The 21,733-nt window shown below is 54.9% G+C and overlaps 1 protein-coding gene across 1 annotated transcript in view; it reads right to left on the bottom strand.

Moving 5' to 3' along the window:
• RET (ret proto-oncogene) overlaps nt 1-1,138 on the bottom strand; it is a 52,516-nt gene extending 51,378 nt beyond the window's left edge. Inside the window, exon 1 of the mRNA XM_042960684.1 lies at nt 885-1,138. Coding sequence (XP_042816618.1) covers nt 885-957 — 73 coding nt within the window. The 5' untranslated portion in view covers nt 958-1,138. The remainder of the gene's footprint in view (nt 1-884) is intronic.
• Between the last annotated feature and the right edge of the window lie 20,595 nt (nt 1,139-21,733).

Genomic DNA, 21,733 nt, shown 5'->3' on the forward strand with positions numbered 1-21,733 from the left:
TTCTGTCAGTCTGGCATCGGGGGCGGTGCCCAGCCTTTGCAAGGCCACATCTAATCCTTTCAGCCCCTACGCTGGCTGGCGGCACATAGCCCTGCCCCACTCAAGGATGATCAAAAGCGCTTGGTAAAGGTTGGCCCAGAGCGGTCTCTCCGTCCCAAAGGCTGTTCCCTTAGGTGGCCCTGCCTGGCAGCGGCGTGCGGCTCTAATGCTGCCTGTTGGGACTCTGGCCATGGCGGGGCCTCAGCCGGCTGCGCTGGGCCAGTCAGAGCGGGCCGTCGAGGGCAGCCTCCCAGAAACCATGGGCTTTTCGAATTTTTAAAGACCAGGGCGGCAAAAACGCACGAGGGAAAAGCAACCTTTTACAAAAGAGCAGATCCCCTCCGCAACCCTTGGCGGGCCAGGATATCAGAGCTGGAGGAGGAATGCACCGACGTGGAGCGAGGACAGGAAACCAGGACGCAACAATCTGCAAAGACAGAACTCCCCGCGCCAAGTCGCGGGCTTTCTGGGGCTACCTCACCGGGCCTCCCCCACCTGCGCCGAAAACCTCGACAAGATCCGTCCGGGTCGCTCCAAGACGCGGCCGCGGCGCGGGGCGCAACCAGGCTGGGACGCGCCGCTGCGGCTCGGGCCCTGCACACCGACCCCGGCCGCCCGGCCCGGCTCACGTCCCGTTCTGGCCGGAGACCCGCCCAGTCTGGGCCTCGAGGCGCCGGGTCGGCCGCTCCACCTCGCTCCCGGCCCAGCCCAGGCGGCCGGCAACTGCGCAGCGCGCTGCCCGCCGCAAAGAGAAAGGCGTTTCCGAGCGCGTCCACTCCGCCGCTCGGCGCCGGGCGCCAACTTCGCCCCGGCCGCTGCGGGCACCGGCTCCCGGCAGGACTCACCTTCGCCGAGCAGCGGCAGCAGCAGCAGCAACCGCAGCCTCGCGGCGCCGGCCGTCGCCGTCGCCTTCGCCATGGCCCGCGCACGCCGGGGCCGCAGCAAGAGGGCTGCTGGCTGGGGCTGGGGGTCTCGGCGGCGGGGTGCGGCGGTCAGCCTGGCCGCCCCATGCCCGCCCGGGACGCGGCGGACACGGCGGACACTGCGGGCGCAGAGCGTCGGGGCGCGGACTCCGGCTGCTCCACGATGCTGCGCGCCGGGCTCGGGTCGCGGGACTGAGGCGGGGCGGGCGCGGACTGCGCCGGAGGAGTGGGCAGGGGCGGGGCGGGGCGGTGAGGGGGGCGGGCCAGGGGCGGGCCGGGCGGGGCCAGGGTGCGGGCGGGGTGCGGGGGTAAGGGCGGGGCTCGGGGTACCGGCCGCGGGCGCCTGGTGGGGATCCCGCCGGGCGCGGAGAGGAAACCTGTGCGGGACGCGGGATGCTGGCCGGGCCCGGTACGAGTAGGAGCGAGGTGCTGGACGCGGGGTGCGGGCCTGCCACCCGCAGCCCCAGTGAGCGCACCTCTGCACGCACAGCCACTCTTTTCAGTCTGTGCGCCCGCTCGCGGTCCCTGCGCTCCGCTCTTTACGGCCGCCCGCCGGCTGAGGGCAGGGAAACCCGGCGGGGATGAGGAGTCACGGCGGACTGGGTAGGGGTGCGCCCGATCCGACAAGGAGACGAGGCGGGCGCCCCGCCTCCAGGCTCTCGGCGCGGAGCGCATCCTCCGCCATTTCTCAGAGGGGGGAGGCGCGGTGGGAGCGCGGCCTCTCCTGGGGCCCGGCGGGAGGAGGGGAAGAGCCTGGGCAAGGAAGGGGAGCCTGAGCGCTTTCTGCGCACTCCTGGAGCGAGCCTGGCGTATGGCTTACAAAGTCCGAGGTCGCGCTGAGGGATAGGGTAACGTTTCCCGGGGCTAGTTTGTGATCCCCCTCTCTTTAGGACTGGTTCAACCAATGGGAGCAGGAAACTGGGTCTGGGCACACCTTTCAGAGAGGCCTGGCACTGGCAGCTTAATGGAGTGTTTGGAGGGCAGGTGTCCTTTCCCAAACAGAAGAACTCTTAGAATGTGGACTGACGGGGTAGGAGAGCAAGTAGCAGGGAGGAGCTGGAGCCCAAAGTAATTTAATTGTTGCCCAAATAAATGATACCCACGAACACATCCAATCCCATAAAGGGGGAGACTCTGGGCCCCTAACATGGGGGTCCTGGAGTGAGGTTGCGGTTGGATTCTTGGTCTCTGTGGGAAAGATCCACTGTTCTACCACTCCTCGCTGTCTTTTGAGGAATGGTCTCCACTTAGGTGAAGAGGAATAGAAACCCATGGAGCCTTGGGGTGGGAGGGTTCCTGGGCCTGGCGCGCCCCTACTTCAGTGTCTCTTCCGCCTGCTGCGCACAAAGCCCCGCCCCCCTCAGGGCTGAATAAGAGATCCGCACATCACTCTGCAGATATGAAGTCAAAGTGAAGTCACCCTCGCAGGCAGGAGGAGCTGCCAAGACAGAAGCTGGCTGGGGGCTCTGCCAGCTGAGATGTCCAGAGCAAGCCTGCTGGCGGGAGGCCAGGGCACAGTGCTGCCAGCTCAGGAGAGCCACCCTGTGGCCACCAGACCTTGTGTTGCTTGCCACACCCCCCACCCAGAGCCCCCGGGGCCCTTGGATTTCCGGGGCTGGAGTTCGCCATGGGAGGGTTTTCTTGGGTGCGGACAGGCCCTACTTCTGGTGCTAATAAGGATTGCCAAGGCTGTATACTCAGGCATCCTCCCAGGGAAGGGACTTGAGCAGGAAGGAAGGGGCTGAGGGGGACTTCTTCATTACAAATATCCCATGGCAGGAGAATGCAGAAGGAGAGGGGTGGCCTGCCGCATTCTTTCAACCAGTCTCACCCCCACACCTCCCAGGGACCACTCTGGCTAGGCCATGGCTGACACTGGACGGCCTGGATGTTTGGTTGTGCTCTGTGTGACTGTCTCAGGGCTGAGGCTGTGGTCCTGCCTGGGCCACCTCACAGGGTTTTGAGTGGACACCTGACACTATGGTGGGGCATTGCCCTCTTCTTAGAAAAAGGTCTGGGAGGCTTCATATGTAAACTCCTGTACACAGGTGCATATGCACGCATTTATACATATGTGCATATGCCTGTGTTCACATAGATGGACATTCCTACTGTCTCCCGCTGCATGCCCAGGGACCTGACCAGAGTGGCATCCAGTAGAGGGCAGAAGTGAAAGCTTGGTCTTGCTAGCCTGAGAACTGCAGGGAGGGAGTGACTCAGCCCTGTCTGGGCCTGGGCATCGGCTCAGGATCCCTAATATCAGAGCAGCAGGAAGGAGCTTCCTCAATCAGCAGAGAGGAAATAGATGTGGTCTCCCTGAGGACCGACAAGGGGAGGTCAGAGGTCACACTGGGGTACAATCCAAAGAGGCCAGGCTGTGATTTCCCAGGAAGTCCTTCTCCTAACTTCCTGTCCCAGGGGCTCCTGGGACATTTGCCTGGGAGAGCCTGCAGGAGGTTCCTGCTCCCTGTCTTGGCTTCCCCTAGTCATCTCTCTCTGAGCCTCAGTTTCCCCAACCGTAAACATCCCCCTCTCAGAAAGGAAGAGTGAGGATAAAAAGAGGGAGTACACCTGAGGGTAGACCTCAGTGGCAGGTGCTCAAGAAATCATGGCCATTGTCTTGCCCAGGTTTAGGAGTTGGCTATGGCATCCTTGCCCCAAAAGACCACAGTGTTGTGGGGTGTGGGCTCCCACAGGCACTGAGAGGCTTTCTGGGATCTGGGGAGGGGGTGCATTACTGTGTTGTCTGTTAGTGTTCCCCACTGCTGCCCACAGACCCCCTTGGAGTATCACCAGGGTAAGTTTAATCAATAGATAGATCCCTGGGCCCCACCTCCACAAAAAAATCCAACTTAAAAAAAAGTTCCCCAAGAGATTCTGATAGGGGATTCTGCTTTGAAGTGAGTCAGACCTGAGTTTTTATTTTGCCACTTGTGCAAGTCCTTGACCTCTCTGAGCCTCAGTTTTGTCATGTATAAAATGGGGGCTGAGAATCGAATAGTGTCTGCAAGGCCCTGTCGCCAGCACAGGGTAAGGTGCTCAGTGGGCAGGCAGCTCACATGTGCTCCCAACGGCAGTCTTTGCTTCCGAGCAGGTGAGGCCTACCTGGAGTCCCTTGGGTCTGGCCCCCAAACACAGCATAAGGAAGGGAGGGTGGAGGTTAAGCCCAACACAGAAACGGATCCCACCCAGCACAGGCTTGCCCAAGTGGGGAGAAGCTGCTGCTGGGAGTACGAGGCTAGGCAGGATGCATTGTGACTATGACCCAGGTGGCTATGGGGACTCAGGGAGGTCCAGGGAAGCTGAGAAGGCCAGCTGTTGGGGGGGACACTGAGTGCAGGGACAGGAAACCCTGGCCCTGGGGGGCCTTGCAGGAAAGGGGACACAGCCCAGTCCAGGGGCTACTGAAAGACCAGGCAGCCGTTCCTAGAACTACCAACAGAGGCTCCTGCCAGATGTGGTCAGAGTGAGCACGGCAGAGGATCTCAGTCCCTCCTGCAGGCAGCTTGACGCAGTGGCTGGAAGCATAGACTTTGAGACTGACTGTGGGTGCTGTTAGCTAACTGCTCAGTGCCTCACTTTCCCCCTTGTAAACGCGGGTATCAATAGTCCCTACCACTACACTCTGCAACCCCAGTGGGGTGTCGAGAGGGAGGAAGGTCTATTGCCATTGCATGGTTTTCCCTCCTTGAGGCACAGCTGCCAAAAGAGCCAAGGCCCACCAGCTGGCTCTGAGGGCCCCATAGTGGGGCTCCCCACCCACGTAATTAAATATGTAAATATGCTGTCCCCACGGCACACTCACAACACACCAGGACTGGGCTCGCAGGGTATGGCGCAGGGACGCTCTTCACCTTACTCTGAGCAGGCCCCGCCTGCCTGCCTTGCCACCCGCAGCTGGTATTTGCAGACAGGGCCTCAATCTGGCTGGTGGGCCTGACAAGGAGCAGGTGCCTGAGGCCCCCGCCCAGGGCTCCAGAGCACGAGCAACTGGGTCCTGCATGTCTGTCAGAGCCCCCGTGTAGCTCACCTCCACCCAGAGGGCCTGACCTCAGCTCTTTGCCCCCACTCCCCCTTCCTGTTGTGGACCCCCTCAACAGACTTGTTTTTCTCCTCTGAACTTCCTCCCTCAACTCCCTTCCCTCCTCTGTTCTCCCTTCCCCTTCTTTGCCTCCTTCCCTCCCCCCCTTCTCTCAAAGGAATCTCTTCTCATTCCTTTCTTTTTTTTTTTATTTTAAGTTTATCTTATTTATTTTGATAGAAGGAGGGAAGGAGGGAGGGACAGAGAGAGAGGAAGGAGAGAGAGAATCCCAAGCAGGCCCTGTCAGCGCAGAGTCCAATGCCGGGCTCCAGCTCGAGAACCGTGAGATCACAACCTGAGCCAAAATCAAAGAGTCGGATGCTCAACTGACCCAGCCACCCAGGTGCCCCGTCCTCCACTCCTTTCCACCAGCACAAGAACCAGGCTCGCTGCATCAGTGGGGCCCAGGTTCTCCACCTGTTACATGAAAATAATAATAATAATAATAATAATAATAATAATAAATAATAATAGTAATGCAGGGATGTGAAGTTAAACCCAAACGAGGTTTGGACAGGATCAGCACAGTTCCTGGCTCAGCAGGAAATGGACATTTTTCTTACTGTTCTTCCAAGGGCTCCTCTGAAGGGCAGGGAGCCATCCGGGTGGTAGGCCAGGGGTACTGGCGTGCTGGGAAGGTTGCAGGTGGTCTCTGAGTCATGTCCTTGTCTGTATGACCTGGGCGTGTTCCCAGTAGTATGTTCCCAGTGTTTCTGGGCCTAGGTGGGAGGGAAAGCAGAGTTCCTTCCCCCCAGGTGCCCGAGAACAAGTGAGTCCCCATGCAGTCAATGTGAGCTGTCACTGTTATCATTGGTTCCCATCAGCTGGAGAAGCTGAAGCTAAGAGGCCAAAGAGGTCAGTGGACGTCGCTAAGGTAGCACAGAAAGCAGGTGGTTCCTAACCCTGAGCTGTCTGCTTCTCTGTGCTCTGGCTCCCCACCTGCATAAGGAACAATTCACACCGCCTGGGGCTGGCGAAAGCGAACCTGGCCACGTGAGCCTGGCCCCCGTCTCTCGCCCACCCCACGTGACAAGCTGCCTTCTCCGTGGAAAGACAGAGCGAGCCCTGGAACCGCAGAGTCTCTGGACGCTGCAGCACTTATCTGGCCATGTAATTACACATTCGGGAATGCTGGGTTGATTAATGCCTGTGCCCCACCTCCCAGCTCCAGGGCACCGCTGGCCTGAGGAGGCCGGAGCCTGGTGGGGCCTCAGGCCTGACCATGCCCACCTCTTGCATCCTGTGGACGCCAAGGAGAAGGCCCATCCTGGCTGACAGGCGCGTTGTGGAGATACAAGGGGGCTCAGATTGGCAAGTCCAGCAAATATGGCCTGAATGCCTTTTAGAAAAAACATCTCCCAAGGCAGTTTCATAATCTGCCTTGTAATGCAGATTTAGACAAGTTTTTACGAATGCACTTTTTAAAATAGGTCTTAATGGATCCTTTGCAGTAGTTACAGCCCATTGTGTAAATGCAAACAGAAGGCTTTTTGAAAACATGTATTATTGATCAGAAAGGCAGCAGCAATTAGAAGCCAGTGTGTCATATTATTCAATACACACTTCCTATACAGGCCTGCTTGTACTCACTCATAACTTTCTGACAAATTATCCTGTCACTAGGAAGCCTTTTCTTTTCCCTTTTGCTTCTGAAAGCGCAGGAGGACCTCCCCATCGGTTATTAGCTGGAGGCGAATGAAAAATTAAGCTTATCTTTACCGGAGCAAAACTTACTTACGACTTCTGACTTCTCCGTTGGTTTCAAGACTAAAATGGCAAAACCTTCAGGCAAGATGGATGATGCTTCTCGATTTGGTCTATGGCCCAAATGGAAAACAAAAAACAAAAAAGCAAACAACGAAAACACCAAACTGATGACAAGGTAGCAGTGTGCTACAGGAAGGACAGAATCACCTGCCCGGCGTGGGAGTGGGGGGGGGTGTGGAGCCAGGGGGGACCAGCTGGAAAGCCTGCTCTGCGGGAAAGATGCGGAAGCAGAGGAGGAAGCAACCCAGCAGCCCAACGAGGGCCCACAGGGAGAAGTGCCATCTGAGCCCCTAATGTCCCCCAATGTTCTTATTTTCCCTCCCCAGTCACAGAACCTAAAATGATCAATTGATCAAGTTGAGATCTGTTTTCGCTCAAAACCTCATGCATGAATCCGTACTATACCCAGTCTGCGCATTTCCCGTTTACCCTCCTTCTTGAAGGGTTCATTTATGTAACAAACATTTACTGGGCACTTCACCATATTCTGGGTGCTATTTTCAGCATTAGAGACCCGACAGTGAATAAACCAAAGGCCTTCCCTTCATGGTGCTTCTCGCAGACCGTTACCAACACAGGAAGCACATAGGCAGTACATCTTAAAGTGACCCCAGACAAGAAAGTACACAGGGGAGGACATCTGTCAGGGCTGGCTGCCCCAGGGAGCTGACTTGGGGCAAGCTGCTGGGGAGAGCGCTGCTCTCTCCCTGGAGATGGTGCTGGAGGTGGGAAGGGGCCTTGGAGTTCTGCCCCAGCACAAGTGAGATGCCACAGTTGGTCTTCTTAGGAGAGCGTCTCCTCAAGCAGCCTCACCCTTGCCTTCTGGAATCTGCAGATCTGGTCTCTGCAGGGCAGGATCTGCAGGGCAAATACTCTGGCCTGGGCAGTGTTTTGGAGCCAAAAACGTCCGCCGTGCTGTTGGAATGCTGACAAATAGGAAGTCCATTGACTTAATGCCCTGTAATGGCTTCTGAAGGATCCTTGCCCAGGATGGCGTGGGTTGACACTCCAGGCGTGGTGTGCAACTTCTAGGTGCATCTCAAGCCTGGGTGCAGGTAGTAGCTGTGAGCTAGATGGGCTGGGGGAAGGGGGGCTGGCAGAGCTTGGAGGTATAGACTGGGTGGCTCTCACAGCCGCTGTTTGCAGACGGGCCCAGGAGCACAGCACCTACTTGCCCCGAGCTTGGAGCTCTCCTGCAGAACTTGCTAGGCTATTTCAGAACGCCCAGGCCAGTCTTGGGCAGATGACTGCTTCTATTCCGGGTTGCTTCCTGAGCCTAGGCCTTCCCAGAGCTCGCACCCTTGCTGCAAACCCCTCATGCAGGCCAGATGAGTCCCCTCTCTGCTTGCTCAGAAGTTTTCCAGGCTGGCCTTCATCTCCTAGAATAGTGCTGTCCAGTGGAACATTCTGTGATGATGAAAACATTCTCCTCCGTGCTGTCCAATGTGATGGCCAAGTGTGGCTATCAGGCACTTGAAATTTGGCTAGTGGGACTGAGGAACTGAATTTTTAATTTTACTGTATTTATAATAATGTCAAATTAAATAGTCACACGTGACCAGTAGACTTACTGGGCAGTGAAGCTTTAAGAAACAGCTCCCCAGCGCCTTCCTAGACTTCCTGGCACAAAGCTCCCCTACTGGAGTGAAGGCAGAGCAACCAGAGCCTTCTGAGTTGCTTAGCCAGAGACCATGTGGGCGCCCAGTGTGGTACCAATGGGCTCTCTGATCCAGAAGCCTTCTTCCTGTGGTTTGGAGAGGCCACAGCCCCAAGGAGAAGGGCAGCATTGCTGGGGCACACCGTAGGCACCCCTCACCCTGGGGCACGGCTGTTTCCCTCCAGGTCCAGCCCCGGGCCTGACCACCCCCCCTGAAACTCTGGGCCTCCTCAGGCAGAGTGCAGCAGCTCTCAGGGGCCTCTTCGCAGAGGGGCTAATGAGCTTGTGCATATTAAGATGCAGTGATGAAGGGCTGTCAGGGGACTCTGTGCAGCAGCCTGAGACCCAAGGGCCTACTCGCTGATGCTGGGAGCTCAGCACCTGGCCCTTCTCCACGATCCTTGTCCTTCTGCTAGTGAGCTCCCCCCACCCTCACCATGGTCTCAGACTCCCCACGTGTTGCCTGGCCACTGGCCTCCACTGGCTGTTCCTCCTGCCTGGAACATTCTTCCCACCTCCTCCTGGCCCCCTCTGTTGTTCAACTCCTACTTGTCACTCAGAAGTCTTGGCTCTAAGGCACCTTCTTCCCAACCCACATAGATACTCCAAAGGGGACCCGGTATACCTTCTGCTCTAATTGTGCTGGATTTATCTCTGAGCCCTTGACTGGGGACCCAGTGAGGATTCAGAGCATGGGTTAAATGTCCAGCTATAGGAAACAGTCCTCCAGGTGGTGGGGACAGCCTGGGCAAGGCAAGGCGGTGTGCTCAGGAAGGTAGGTGGGGGAGCATGGGGTCCTGGGCTGAGACAGCATCTGTCCTGCTGCCCCCTCCCCACGTGCACCCCCATGCCCCTGTGCCCCTTCTTCCTCTGGGCTGCCTCCCTTGGTGTGACTAAAAGCCATCTGTAAAAATCACCGGAAGGAGTTACATGACCATGGGCTTGAGCTGTAGAATAACTTGCAGGGAGAGAAAAAGGCGCCCCAAATAAATCATTTGGGGCCTGACATTTGGAGCGTTTGAGTTTGAGACCAAACACAGATGCCCTTTAGATAAATACATTTTTGAGAAGTGTTCCGTAGGAGAAGTTTATGACTTTAATAGGTTTTTAGTGTCAGAGAAGCATCAGGAAGTGTTTTGTTGAGAGACTTTCTCTTAAAAAGCTCAGAATCCTTCTTTTCCCTCTGGCCCCTTAAACATAAGGATACAAGGATCCTCAGCCAGGGGTGCATTCCCCTTTTCAGGTTCTCTAGGGATTTGTCCTGGGCTGGGATTGCTCAACTGAGGAATGTTCAAGAAGGTTCTTAAGACCTCAGTGCTCCAGGCAGGGGTGAGGGATGGGAGGGGTCTCTTGGGAAAATGATTTAGTGGCTAAGAAGTGTCCTTTTCATTCAGAGCAGTTCCCCTCCCTGCCCCAGCCCCCCTCCCCCTCCCCCGGAGGAGTCTGGATGGCTGGTCCTCAGGAAGGAGAAGGGCTCTGTGTGGAGTACGTGGGTCCCCCTGAGGCTTCCAGAGATTGGCAATTTTCTATGGATTGGAAATCTTACGAAGTTCCCCACACTGAAGCCCAGGAGTATGAAGGAGCTGAGCTCACCTCGGGCCCCATGCCAGAGAGAGGAGACATGAGAAGAAGGTCAAATGCAGTCATGTCTGGAAGCTTCTCCCTTCCAGCTAAGAGACAGGCCCCCACCTGCCCATCCCAGTCTCTGCCCCAGGACTGCCCGGACCCCCGGGTCCTGCAGCTGCCCTCTGCCCGGCTCTGGCCTGGACACGAAGTGCTCACATGTGGGGCTGGTGCCACTACCCCTGTGCATATGCTGCCCTGCTCTCAGCCCCCGCCTTGCCCCCCAGGACGAGGGCTACATTATGAGGGGGTGAATGCCCTCCTGGACTTGCAACCCATCCTTGAATGGGTCCAGCACCAAAGAACTATGCCCCAGATCACCTGTGCTGTGGCTTAGGCTGGGGATGTGGGGTGGAGGAAGGGTGTCCCTGGCCAAGCCGGCCTGACCTCAGGCTTGTCTTCCCATCATCGTGGGTGGGCTGGGGCACACAGAGCCGAGGCAGGACCAGGAGGGGCCCACTGCGATCCATGACCTGGCTCCCAGTAAACACGCGGATGGAACTGAGAGGCTTCAAGGCAGTGCAGGCTCTGAGGGCACAGGCAAGCTGCCTCCTAGCACAGCTGTCTGATGAGCACTGGGGGTGGTAGGGACCAAGAGAGAAGGGACAGCTGTGTCTATGCTGTCTTCCCGGGGGCAGCAGAAATGTTCTATTCAATCGATACACCACGACTCAACATTGATTGCCCAGGTGACTTTTTCAGCACATTTTCAACAATTCCGGCTGCTATAATGGAGAAGCCTGGCCTCAGTTTTTCCATTTCTGAGGATATGCTGCCCTCCCACCCTGCCCCTCCATCTTCCATCTCCTAGCCTGGCCCTCAGGGACCTGTCTCAGACCCTCCCTGCCTCAGACCCCACTTGTGAGGATCTCCCCATCTTCCAAGATGGGAGTTTGTGTGTAAATGGGATTGTGTGTGGTCAAAGTCCTGGTAGCTCTGTCCTGGCTGTCTCGGGCAGTGAATGGACAGGGAGGTGGATGTTGAGACGCTGGGGTCTGGGTCCCTCCCCCCACCCCAAGGGTCACCTTCCCCTACCAGGGCCCTGAACTCACCTCCTCAGCCCCTGGGACCTTCCAAGACCCTGATCAGGAGTCCATCTAATGGGTAGATGAGAACTGATTAGACAAAGTACCCACGATCTTCTAAAGCTTTACTCCTGCCTCATAATTTATTTCCTTGCAGGATCCAGGCACTTGGATGCAGCTGATTTCTTAGCACCATTTACAACCCTTTTGTTTTTTCACAGTTATGTCTTGGAAGCAGCTGCCCACAGACTGAAAGCAGCCCATAAACTATGTATAATCTTTGAGGGCTCTTGTGACCTTGCCTGTGTGGGGCAGAAGGCAATGACCTCTGTTTTATTTCCCAGGCTGACACCCAGGCTTGGATTGGGGTGTTGGCTCGTTACCTATTTACATCTGTAACTTATCAGCATTCTCCAAATCCTAGAGGTTTAGGGTTTGATTACGCATGTTTGACCTCTGAATAAGATGCTCTGGGAGGTAAATCTTTGGGGCAGAGGGGGTGGTGAGGCTGAATCATCTCTCCTAGAGAAAGAAGCAAGCCCTAGAGGGGCCTGAATAAGAATGGCTCACAGGTCGCTATTGAGAAACTACCTGTAGGCAGCCCTGACCTGGAACCTCCAACTCAGGGTCACAGCACCCGCTCAAGTGGTAACGGTGTCCCACTTTACAGGTTAGGTCACTCAGGTGCAAGCCCGGGTGTCCTTTCTCTGGAGCCCTCATGCTACATTGTTCCTGGTTCCCAAACTCTGGTGGAGGGCTGATCAAACACAATGTGGCCTGCCCCCCTGGGTTCCGACTCTGGACATGGGTGGGGGTGAGAGACTGTACTCATAACCACTTCCCAGGAGCTGCCAGTGCTGCTGGTTCCAGGCCCACAATGTGGGATCCATTGTTCCAGAGCAAGTGGGATGGCAGAGAGGTGGGTGACAGTCTCAGGGTGGAAGGCACACACACACACACACACACACACACTCTGACCAGTGCACTATGTCCTTGGCGGGTCTCTCCACCTCCCCTACATCACCTCCTGGTTTCTAGTCTCTATCCACCCCTGACTTACGCCCACGGTCCTGGCTTTGCTGGGGGCCCACCAAGAACACATGTGCTGTGTTCCTCTGCAAGGACCCACCTGCATTTGCAGCCAGCTCTGTTTCTTCCTAACACTCATTTCTTCAGCTAGGATCCTATATGAGGTTCAGACCCCTTGGAGTCCGCTTGGGATGGGGAGCGTCCAGCACCTTCACAGTGCAGGCAAATAGGGTGTTTATTTCCATGGTTGGACTGGATTCAATGCATGATCCGTGGCTTGACCCTTGCACAGTATTAGGCTTCAGGGAATCTACAGCAAATGCATTTCTCCAGTCTGTAGAGCAAGATGGCTATTGCCATCATCCTGATGACCTTAGTTCTAGGAGAACTGGCTTTGTCAAGCCATGGTCATTTGATAAAGGCTGACTCAGGACCTGTGTATGGCCAATGGGGGCCTGGGGAAGCCAAGGGATGAGAGGGGGACAGGGGATCCTGTGCTCTTAGTTGGAGGCACGTAGGCCCCTCCAGGACAGCACGCATCGGCGGCAGCAGCAGCAAGGACTCTGGCTGGCCTGTGCATTGTTATTTCCAAAGACTAAGGCTTTGGAACAAAGGAATTTTCATTCTTTAATGAAAACCTTGCAGCGAGAGGAAGCACCCCACTAAATGACTGATACTCACCAAGATATGCACTGCTTAGAAATGTCTCCTAGTCAATGAAGAAGAGATAACGGTCAGTGGAATAAAAATTAATCTGGCCACTATAGGAATTAATATAAAAACATCAGATGCAGGACTTATAAGGGATGCCACCTCCAACTAACCCTCCCTGGGTTAAATACCCTGGGGATGATGATTTACGTTCTGTGCTGTAGGGCTCTGTGGCATAATCAATAGGGATGAGAAATGGGGCCATTCAGCTGTTCCTGCCTCCAGGCTGGGGAAAGGAGCCCAGGGGAGCACATGGCTGCCCTGGAGGCTGCTGGGAGCAGGGGACACATCTAAGCCCACTCACCTTCCTGTCTTCCCCTTCCTCTCCCTCTCTGGTGAGTGCCAGGCCAGTGGCTGACAGGCTTCTGGAGGCCTGGGTTATGACACCCCCTCACTAGGACTCACCCCACCCCCAACCCTCCCGGCTACAGGAGGCGCCAGAGGAGAAGAGCGCAGGGTAGACAGGGCCAGGTGCTGCCTGAGACCAGAGCAGTGGGATCCTCCCCCCTGCCCCGGGGGGCTGGGGCTCTGGTGAACCTCCTAATGGTAACCAATCACACACACCCATCTTTGCTCTGTGAGAATTACTGCTCCAAACTCTTGGTTTAGGTGACGCTTGCCTAAACAACCATTCATTCTCACTACCTCTAAGCTGAGGTCCACTCTTTCCCTCCAGGAGATGGATGTCCAAGCCCTTTGGCCAGTCCCTGGGGTGCTTCTCTGCAGGGAAGCTTTAAGCTTCCTTAAAGCTTACTTTACCTACAGTGGGGCTCACTGTAGGTCCCAGTCTGGCCTGCCTGCCATGCCAGCTGAGCGGTGAGGTATACTCACTCCTTCGTGGTGAGGGCCGTACTAGCTCAATTCTACCCCACTGTGCATATGTCCACCTGGGCAGCCAGGTGGGCGAGTGGCGTCAGGGCCAGCCAGGCTCCAGCCTCACACAGTGGTGTCTGCCCCCCCCCCCGCCCCTCCCCCCCATAGGCTGGCTCCCTGCTCTCCATCCTTTGCACACCTGCTCCTGAGGGATAGAGGAACACATGACCATTTGTCTCCTGATACAAGGCCCTGGAGGAGACCAATTCAAGGAGGATGGAGGGTTTCTCCCCAAGCCCGTCTCTGCCAAGCCCCACCTCCCCTTGGGGGTCCCTCTCCCTCTACGCTCTACCAGATCTGGACTCCTAGCTTGTGTCAGGGATCAGGGATTCCAGCTCCCCACCATGCCAGCCTCTCACCATGTTCTGCTCAGCCCTCTGCTCTTACACTGAACTGTAGTCATTGCCCTTCAGGTGTGCCCTCTGCTTCTGCTGAGCTCCGACCACACATTCCTTAAGGAAAATTCCTGCAAGGCTAGTAGTAAGGAACATCGTGGGGAAAGGCCTGCTTTCCTGTTTTTGATGACATGAGAACCTGGCCCTTCCCAGGGAGACCTATTGATGCCTCCTTTGTGTGCCCCACACTGAGCAGCCCAGGCGAGAGCCTGTGTGTCCCCCCACACTGCTGCCCATGCTCACACTGGGCCAACCCAGGGAAAGCCCCCATGCTATAGTCTAATGTTAGGGACAAGTGACCCTGAATAATCTCAGGCATAGAAAGGCCCCGGGGGACCACCCAGTCTAAGCCTCATCATAAAGATGGAGAAACTGAGGCCTTTGGAGAGACTGGCCAAGGCTATAGAACAAAGCAGGCCTCCCAGCCTCCAGGGTAGTGCCCTCTGCCCTCTGCCTATTGGACGTGGCTGCGGGGCTGCCCACAAGGCTGGTCTGGGCTACCATAGTATCGTATTGGATCATACTAAGGAGATAAACATAAATCCACAAATTATTCTTCGCATTATGTCATGGGTTCAAAAGTATTTCTCCAAATCCATATGTTGGATTCCTAACCCCCGGTGCCTCAGAATGTGACCTTATTTGGAGATAGGGTCCTTACAGAGTTAATCAAGTTTAAACAAGGTCATTAGGGTAGACCCTAAACATATACGACTAGTCTCCTTATAAAAAGAGGGAAATTTGGACGCTGAGACACTCAGGGAGGGATGACGTGAAGAGGCACAAGCTGAGGAGAGAAGCCTCAAATGGATTCTTCCTTCCCGGCCCTCAGAAGGAATCAACCCTGATTTCAGACCTCCAGCCTCCAGAACTGTGAGAGAACACATTTATGTTGTGGTCTGGGCCACTTTGTTGTGGCAGTCCCAGGAAACTGATACAGTTGATAAAGTTCATGATAATGAACTTAGAGCACTATTACTTTTTTTTTTTAATGTGTAGTTATTTTTAAAAATTTTCTTTAATGCTTATTTATTTTGAGAGAGAGACAGAGCGTGAGTGGGCGAGGGGCAAAGAGAGAGGGAGACAGAATCCGAAGCAGGCTCCAGGCTCTGAGCTGTCAGCACAGAGCCTGACGTGGGGCTCGAACTCACAAACTGTGAGATCATGACCTGAGCCGAAGTCAGACCATTAACTGACTGAGCCACTCAGGCGCCCCAATGCATATTTATCTTTTGAGAGAGAGACAGAGTGCGAGCAGGGGAGGGGCAGAAAGAGAGGGAGACACAGAATCTGAAGCAGGCTCCAGGCTCCGAGCTGTCAGCACAGAGCCCCACGCGGGGCTTGAACCCATGAACCGCGAGATCAAGACCTGAGCTGAAGTTGGAGGCTTAACCCTCTGAGCCACCCAGATGCCCCAGAGCACTATTACTTTTATTTGTTTTTATTTTGGTGAGGAGGTTGGTGTTTCAGATATTTTTTGTGGTTTTAATTTTTTTAGTTTGTTTTGTTTTTATGGATTCACAAATTGGAATGTATTTATTTACACTCAGTGGTTTAGAAGGAGACGCTGATGGGGAAGGCTGCCTGGCGCATTCTAGGGGTGGAGGCCAAAACGGGAGGTTGGGTCCACAGTTGCTGGGATGGGCGTCAGAGAATTGCTGGATGTGTGGGCTGTTGAGGTGCAGAGCAGACAGGGAGCCACAGCCCACATCTCCCACCATCTTGGTGACATTTCTGTTCCCCAATGCCCCCGATGGCGGTGACATTGATCAGGAACCCCATGGCAACCCAACTAGGGCACCACCATCCAGCCAAAGAGACGGAGGGAACAGGCTATTGAGCCCTTGCTTGTCCTTTCACAAAATAGCAGGTCAGTGTTATTTTAACAGAAAGAACTTCATGGGAATTACTGGTGTAGGCGTCATCATACAACATGTATTTTAAATAAAATCACAGACCTTCACTTGATGAAGCTTATTCCGGAGAACGTCAATGTGTTGTTTAAAGCCCCACTGACCCACTCAGCTTAGTGACAGTTTTTGTTCTTACAGCAGCCCCATTACCGCTGCTTTTCAGTGGAGGCCTAAAATAAGCAATTTCTCTTCAGGCCAGAACTCAGCTTGCTACAGGTTCACAGAAGGGATTCAGAGACTTCACAACCTTTGGGAAAATGACCAAGTATCTAATTCAGAAGCCTAATGCCTAGCATCTGGCTAGCATGAAAACATTTCCCATTGAATAGAAAACCCCAGCCAGAGTTTCCAGGCATGGAGCATGCCCTGCCCTCCCCCCACCCAATGCATGGTGGGTCCAGTTGAATGTCGCTCTCCATTCTTCCCCCAGATCCATTCCAGTTGGAAGTTCCCCCAGGACAAGGAGCCCTATGCTCACCCAGAGTCTTCTCTCAGTCATCTACAGAGTCAGTGCTGCATCCCTGGGACAGAGATATCCCTGGAAGTCCTAGAGATCACCCAGGGTACTGTTCCCGTTATCTATTGCTGAATAGCAAACCATCCCCAGTGGAGTGAGTGTCTTAAAGCAACACCATCATTTCTTTTGCCCACGAGTCTGCAATTTGAGCAGCACTTGGCTGTCTGGGGTAGTTTGTCTCTGCTTTACTCAGCTTAGCTTGGGGTGGCTTGCAGGCAGGGCTGGAATCATCCAAGGGCTCCCTCACGGGGTGGAGGCTTTTGCCGGTGTGTCAGCCCAGAACCTCAACATTTGCTGGAGCTGTTGGCCAGAACAAAGACACCTGACACCGTATCAAGGATCTGGGGCCTTACAATATGGCAGTCAAAGTCATAGGGTGATCGAGCCTCAGAAATCACCCTGCACCCCTCTGCCACGTTCTTTTCATCACGAAGGTCACAAAGGCCCACCCAGTTTCAAGGAGAGTGGAGATGGAATCCTCTTAATAGGGGTGGTGAGATTCTGGAAGAACATGTAGCTGAGAAATATTGCTGTGGTCATTTTTGGAAAATGCAGCCTGCCACACCATGGGTCAGAGGTCACACTGGGGACTCTGGGTCAAGGCGGCAGGTCCCAAATATGATTCACCCCTAGGATTGGGGACACAGCCCAAAAATGCCTCCCCACTGCCACTGAAGTGAGGCTGAGTCAATACCCCATGGGGCACTGTGTTCCCTCTGGCCCCATGGGTCCATCAGCATGAAGAGAGCAGCCTTGCACCTCTCTCAAGTCCTCTTAGCAATGACCGTCTGTGATGTCAGGACTCTCCAGTCTGAAATGAGTCATCAGCGGAATCTCCTTCAGCAAATGACCCACTCAAAGGGAGGATTCATCATGCCTGGGGCATTTTATAAATCTTGTCACTCGGCCTGGCAAGCTGTGATTCCATTAGTAACAGCACGGCCCGCCTGAGGTGATGTTGCCGGATCAGACACTCTGATCAAGGGCAAGTGGAGAGGGACACAGGGCCTGTGCTCTGGCTGCCTCCTCCCCAGTAGAGGCCACCAGAGATCACCTGCCCAGGGGGTTAGGGGCGGAAGACCCTCGGTGGTCAGCTCATTCCAGCCAGGATATTCGATTTGGGTGGGGTCTGCACACCCATCAAGCTTGCCCTTCTCTACCTGTGACACTCATGCAAGGGACAGTGCAAGTGACTTGTGCCCTGAGCTGGGCTCCTGTGGGGCCCACCATGAGGGAGGAGCCAATGAAGGTGCTGGGACAGCAGTTTGTACCCACATCCTGCTCCTCTGCTGCCTGTTGGGGGACAATGTTCACAGGTCCACTTGAGGTCTCCTTCCTTACCTGTCACACAGGTTAACACCTACCTTGGAGCAATGTGTGTTGAAGGGTCCGGACCCACGAGTGCTGGGTGTCTCCTCTCTCGGTCTTCCCCCAAGGCCTAGCACAGTGCTGGGCACACTCGGGGTCCTAGGTCAGCAGCTGCTGGCCTCTCTGGCCTCCTGGTCATTCTCAGAACGAGGACTGACCTGTGGCCACAACTTAGGCTGGCCAGGACTGGAGAAGGAAGTGGAACCCCAGGGTCACTGAGAAGGGGTGGAGGGGGCAGGGCTGCCGCTTTCCTTCCTCTGGCTCAAGTTCCCTCTGAATGTCCATGTTCTTGATTGAAACCATTGGGTTTGAGACTTGGAAGGGGCGTCAGCAATCTCCAGTGTCTAGAAAAGGAGAAGGATTCCACTCTTCACTTACCCGGTCAGCATTTTCTGAACCCTGCCACGTGTGGAGCTTTTCAAAAGGTGGGGGTCCTGGACCAGTTGGAGCCTCTCCTACCCCTGATCCGGCCCCCATGCTCTTTTGCAGGTCAGCCCATCACTAATCCCTGGGTCTCCTGGTGGAGAACCTGCCCATTTACGGAAGCCTTCCTCAGCTGCATCTCATGAGCACCCAGCTCCTGTAACTCAACTGCAAGCCTCGTGTTCAAAGTGGTTCAGAGTGGTGCCCCTCGCCCAGGGTGGTGGTGTGGCAAACCCACAGAGCAGGGCCCGGGTAAGGGCCCTGGGAAGTGAGCGTGACCAGGACGCTCCATGTACATCCCCACCCTGACCCCAACAATGCTATGTTCTCCTACTCACCTGGCAAAACCTGAACCCTGGAGGAGAAGCACCACGCACTTAGCCACGGCTCCTGAACCTGCCCTGTCCACCTTTCCAGTCCTTCAGCTGCGCCCCCCCTCCTACCAACACCCCGTCTTGAGCCTACTGGAACATTCCCTTCAGAATGCAAACAGCCTGCGATGCTCCTCCTATGGAAATCCAAGCTCCAAGACCCCATGCCTCTCTCTTATTTCTCTGCTCCCTTGACAGAAATTTGCCTTGACAATGTTACGTTCTTTAACTGCATCCTCTCCTGGCCCCTGCACTCCTCGTGGCCCCCACCACTCCCCTGATTCTGTCCCTATTGGAGCCTGAAGGCCGAAGGCCTCCACCCAGCCGGGCCTGCAGTGATCCTCTGCACCCACTCAGTCCCTGGGAGTGCTGGACGTGCCCACCCTCACTTGGCTCCCCTGGACACTTGCTCTCTGGCCTCCCTCACTTGGCTTCCTGGACACTTGCCCCCATCCCGCCACCTCTGGCTCTCCTCTTCCTCATCCGTGTGCCTTCCTCACCTCCATTTCTAAACGTGAAAAGTGTCCCCAAGGACCCCCATACTGGCCCTCTGCTTACCCACACCCACTCCTCGGCATCCTCACCCAGGCCTGGCTGCCCAGCCATTCCCTCAGCCTTTCTCCCTGTGAAATCTGCTTTCCGAGCTGCCTGCCCTCCGTGGCCTCTCCCACTCGGACATCAAGCAGGCATCTCAAGTTGAATACATCCAAAAGAAACTTGATTTGCATCCTTCCCAACCCCCACATCTTGCTTCTCCCTCAGCCTTCCCATATTTATCCGGTTTCTCAGGAAAAAAAACAAAGAGTCACCCATGGCTCCTCTCTTTCATTCCCCAAATCTGATCCAGCAGCATATTCTGCTGGTTCTTTCTTCAGAACATATTCGGAATCTCACTCACTCACCTTGGTCGTGGCCACCTTGGTCCAAGCTGATGTTCTCTGTAGGCCATTATGGTGGCTTCCTCTGGGGCTCCTGCCCTTGTCCTCACCCCTTCCTAATCTGTCCTCCCCACAGCCCCAGAGTGATGCTGGAAAATAGCAAGGCCCTATCACATGGAGGAGGCCCCCCGCCTACTGGGGTTGATATGTCAGTTTGCCCTACCCAAGCCTGCAGCCTGGCGGTGAGTGGAGCCTGCTCTGATGGATGGTTGTCCTCCCACCCCCAGCCCAGCTCACCCACCTTCCCTGGCCTCACCCTCTGCCTCCTCACTCTACTTGGGCCCCTCTGGCCTGATATGTTCTTCCCAGAGTAGAGCAAGTGTGTTTGTGCTTGGGGACTTTGCACTGGCTGTTCCCTGTATCTTGGGGGCACTGGTCCTGCATGCTTTGGCCTTTCCCTCACTTCCCCAGGTGTCTGCTCAGATGTTGCTCCTCAACAGGCCTCTCCTAGTCATATGCTCCCACACTATCCCTGGCCTGCTTTGCTTTCCTTAGAACCCTGTTATATTTCATTATTGTCTTTGTTTGCATGTATCTTTGCACCTGTATATGATTTTATACTATAATGTAAAGCTCTGAGGCCAGGTACCTCCTTCTTCTGTGTCCCTAGTGCCTAGAACAATACTTGGAACATAGTAGGTGCTCAACAAATATTGACTGGTGGAATGAATGAACGAGATGGTGATGTGCCCACATCAGGACATCTGATTTCCCTTGGTCTTCCTTACAGCCATGTGCAATTCCACTGTGTGGCTGGTCCACAGTTTATTTAACCGCTGCCCTGCTTGAGGACATTTAGCGTTTTCATTCTTCTGCTACTGTAAACAAAATTGCATTGGACGCCTTTGTACATGTCTTTGCCTTCATGTGTGAATATAGTGAAAAATCAATATTCCAGGCTCTGGACTCGCTGGGTGCATTTAAAGCTTTGGCAGAGAATGCCAAACTGTCTCCTAAGTATGTTTTTAACAAATTATGATTTTTAAAAATATTTGAAAACACATAGTTTAAAAGAATGAAATTAGCACAACTGCATTACAGAGCCCTTGAGACTATGAGTTCAAGCTCTGGGACTGAGTCTCACTTCCCAGGAGCAAGGCCCAGGCTCAGAGAGGGGGTGGGACTGCGATCTCTTGGCCGCCGTGGCTGTGGTAATCAGGATGGCCCCAGCCTTTCCTACTTTTACAGAACAATCTTCAGTGCCTGTCACCAGATCACTCTGTAACCCAGGGAAAGTACCCTCGGGGTGGATGGCCGTCACTCAGGCTGCATTGTAAAGCGCTTCCTGAAGTTCACCAGCACCTACCCAACGAGCATTTACTCAGCACCTGCTCTGTGCTGTGACGGTGCTGTTGGAGGTGGTAGGGATACAGCCTGCAACGACACAAAAAGGCCCTGCCCACAGGGAGCTTGCATTCTACTTGGGGAGACAGACCATGAAGAAAATACATGAGCCAACTGTATAGTATGTTAGATGAGAAGAAAAACAGTGTGGTAGCCAGTGTCAGAAGTGGCTTCAGGTATTCACACCCCCAGGTGTTCACATAATTGTGTGATTCCCCTCTGCCCTCCCTTTGAGTCCAGCCTCCCTAGGCTGGACCTAGGACTTGCTTCTTTTGAGAGAGAGAGAGCCCAAGCGAACGGGGGTGGGGTGGGGGGAGTGGACAGAGGAAGAGACAGAATCTCCAGCAGGTTCCATGCTTAGCATGGAGCCTGACATTGGGACTCGATCCTGCAACCCTGGGATCATGACCTGAGCCAAAATCAAGAGTCGGATGCTTAACCAACTCAGCCATCCAGGCACCCTAAGTTGCTTCTTATGAACAGAACAGGCAGAATGATGGAAGTTGCTCCCAAGATTAGGTTGCGAATGCCTGGGAGTCTCTTACATGCACTCCCACTCTCCCTCGCTCACTTTGATGTTGGAGCAGTGCTATGGTGGGCCGGTGTGTGAGGGACTGAGGGCAGCCCACAAGGAGGCAATTCTTGACCACAGCCTCATGAGGCAGCCTGAAGCAGATCCAGCCCTGAGGTGACCATAGCCCAGCGAACACCTTGACTGAAACCTACAAGAGACCCT

This window comes from Panthera tigris, chromosome D2 (genome assembly GCF_018350195.1).
Source record: "Panthera tigris isolate Pti1 chromosome D2, P.tigris_Pti1_mat1.1, whole genome shotgun sequence".
Taxonomy (NCBI): domain Eukaryota; kingdom Metazoa; phylum Chordata; class Mammalia; order Carnivora; family Felidae; genus Panthera; species Panthera tigris.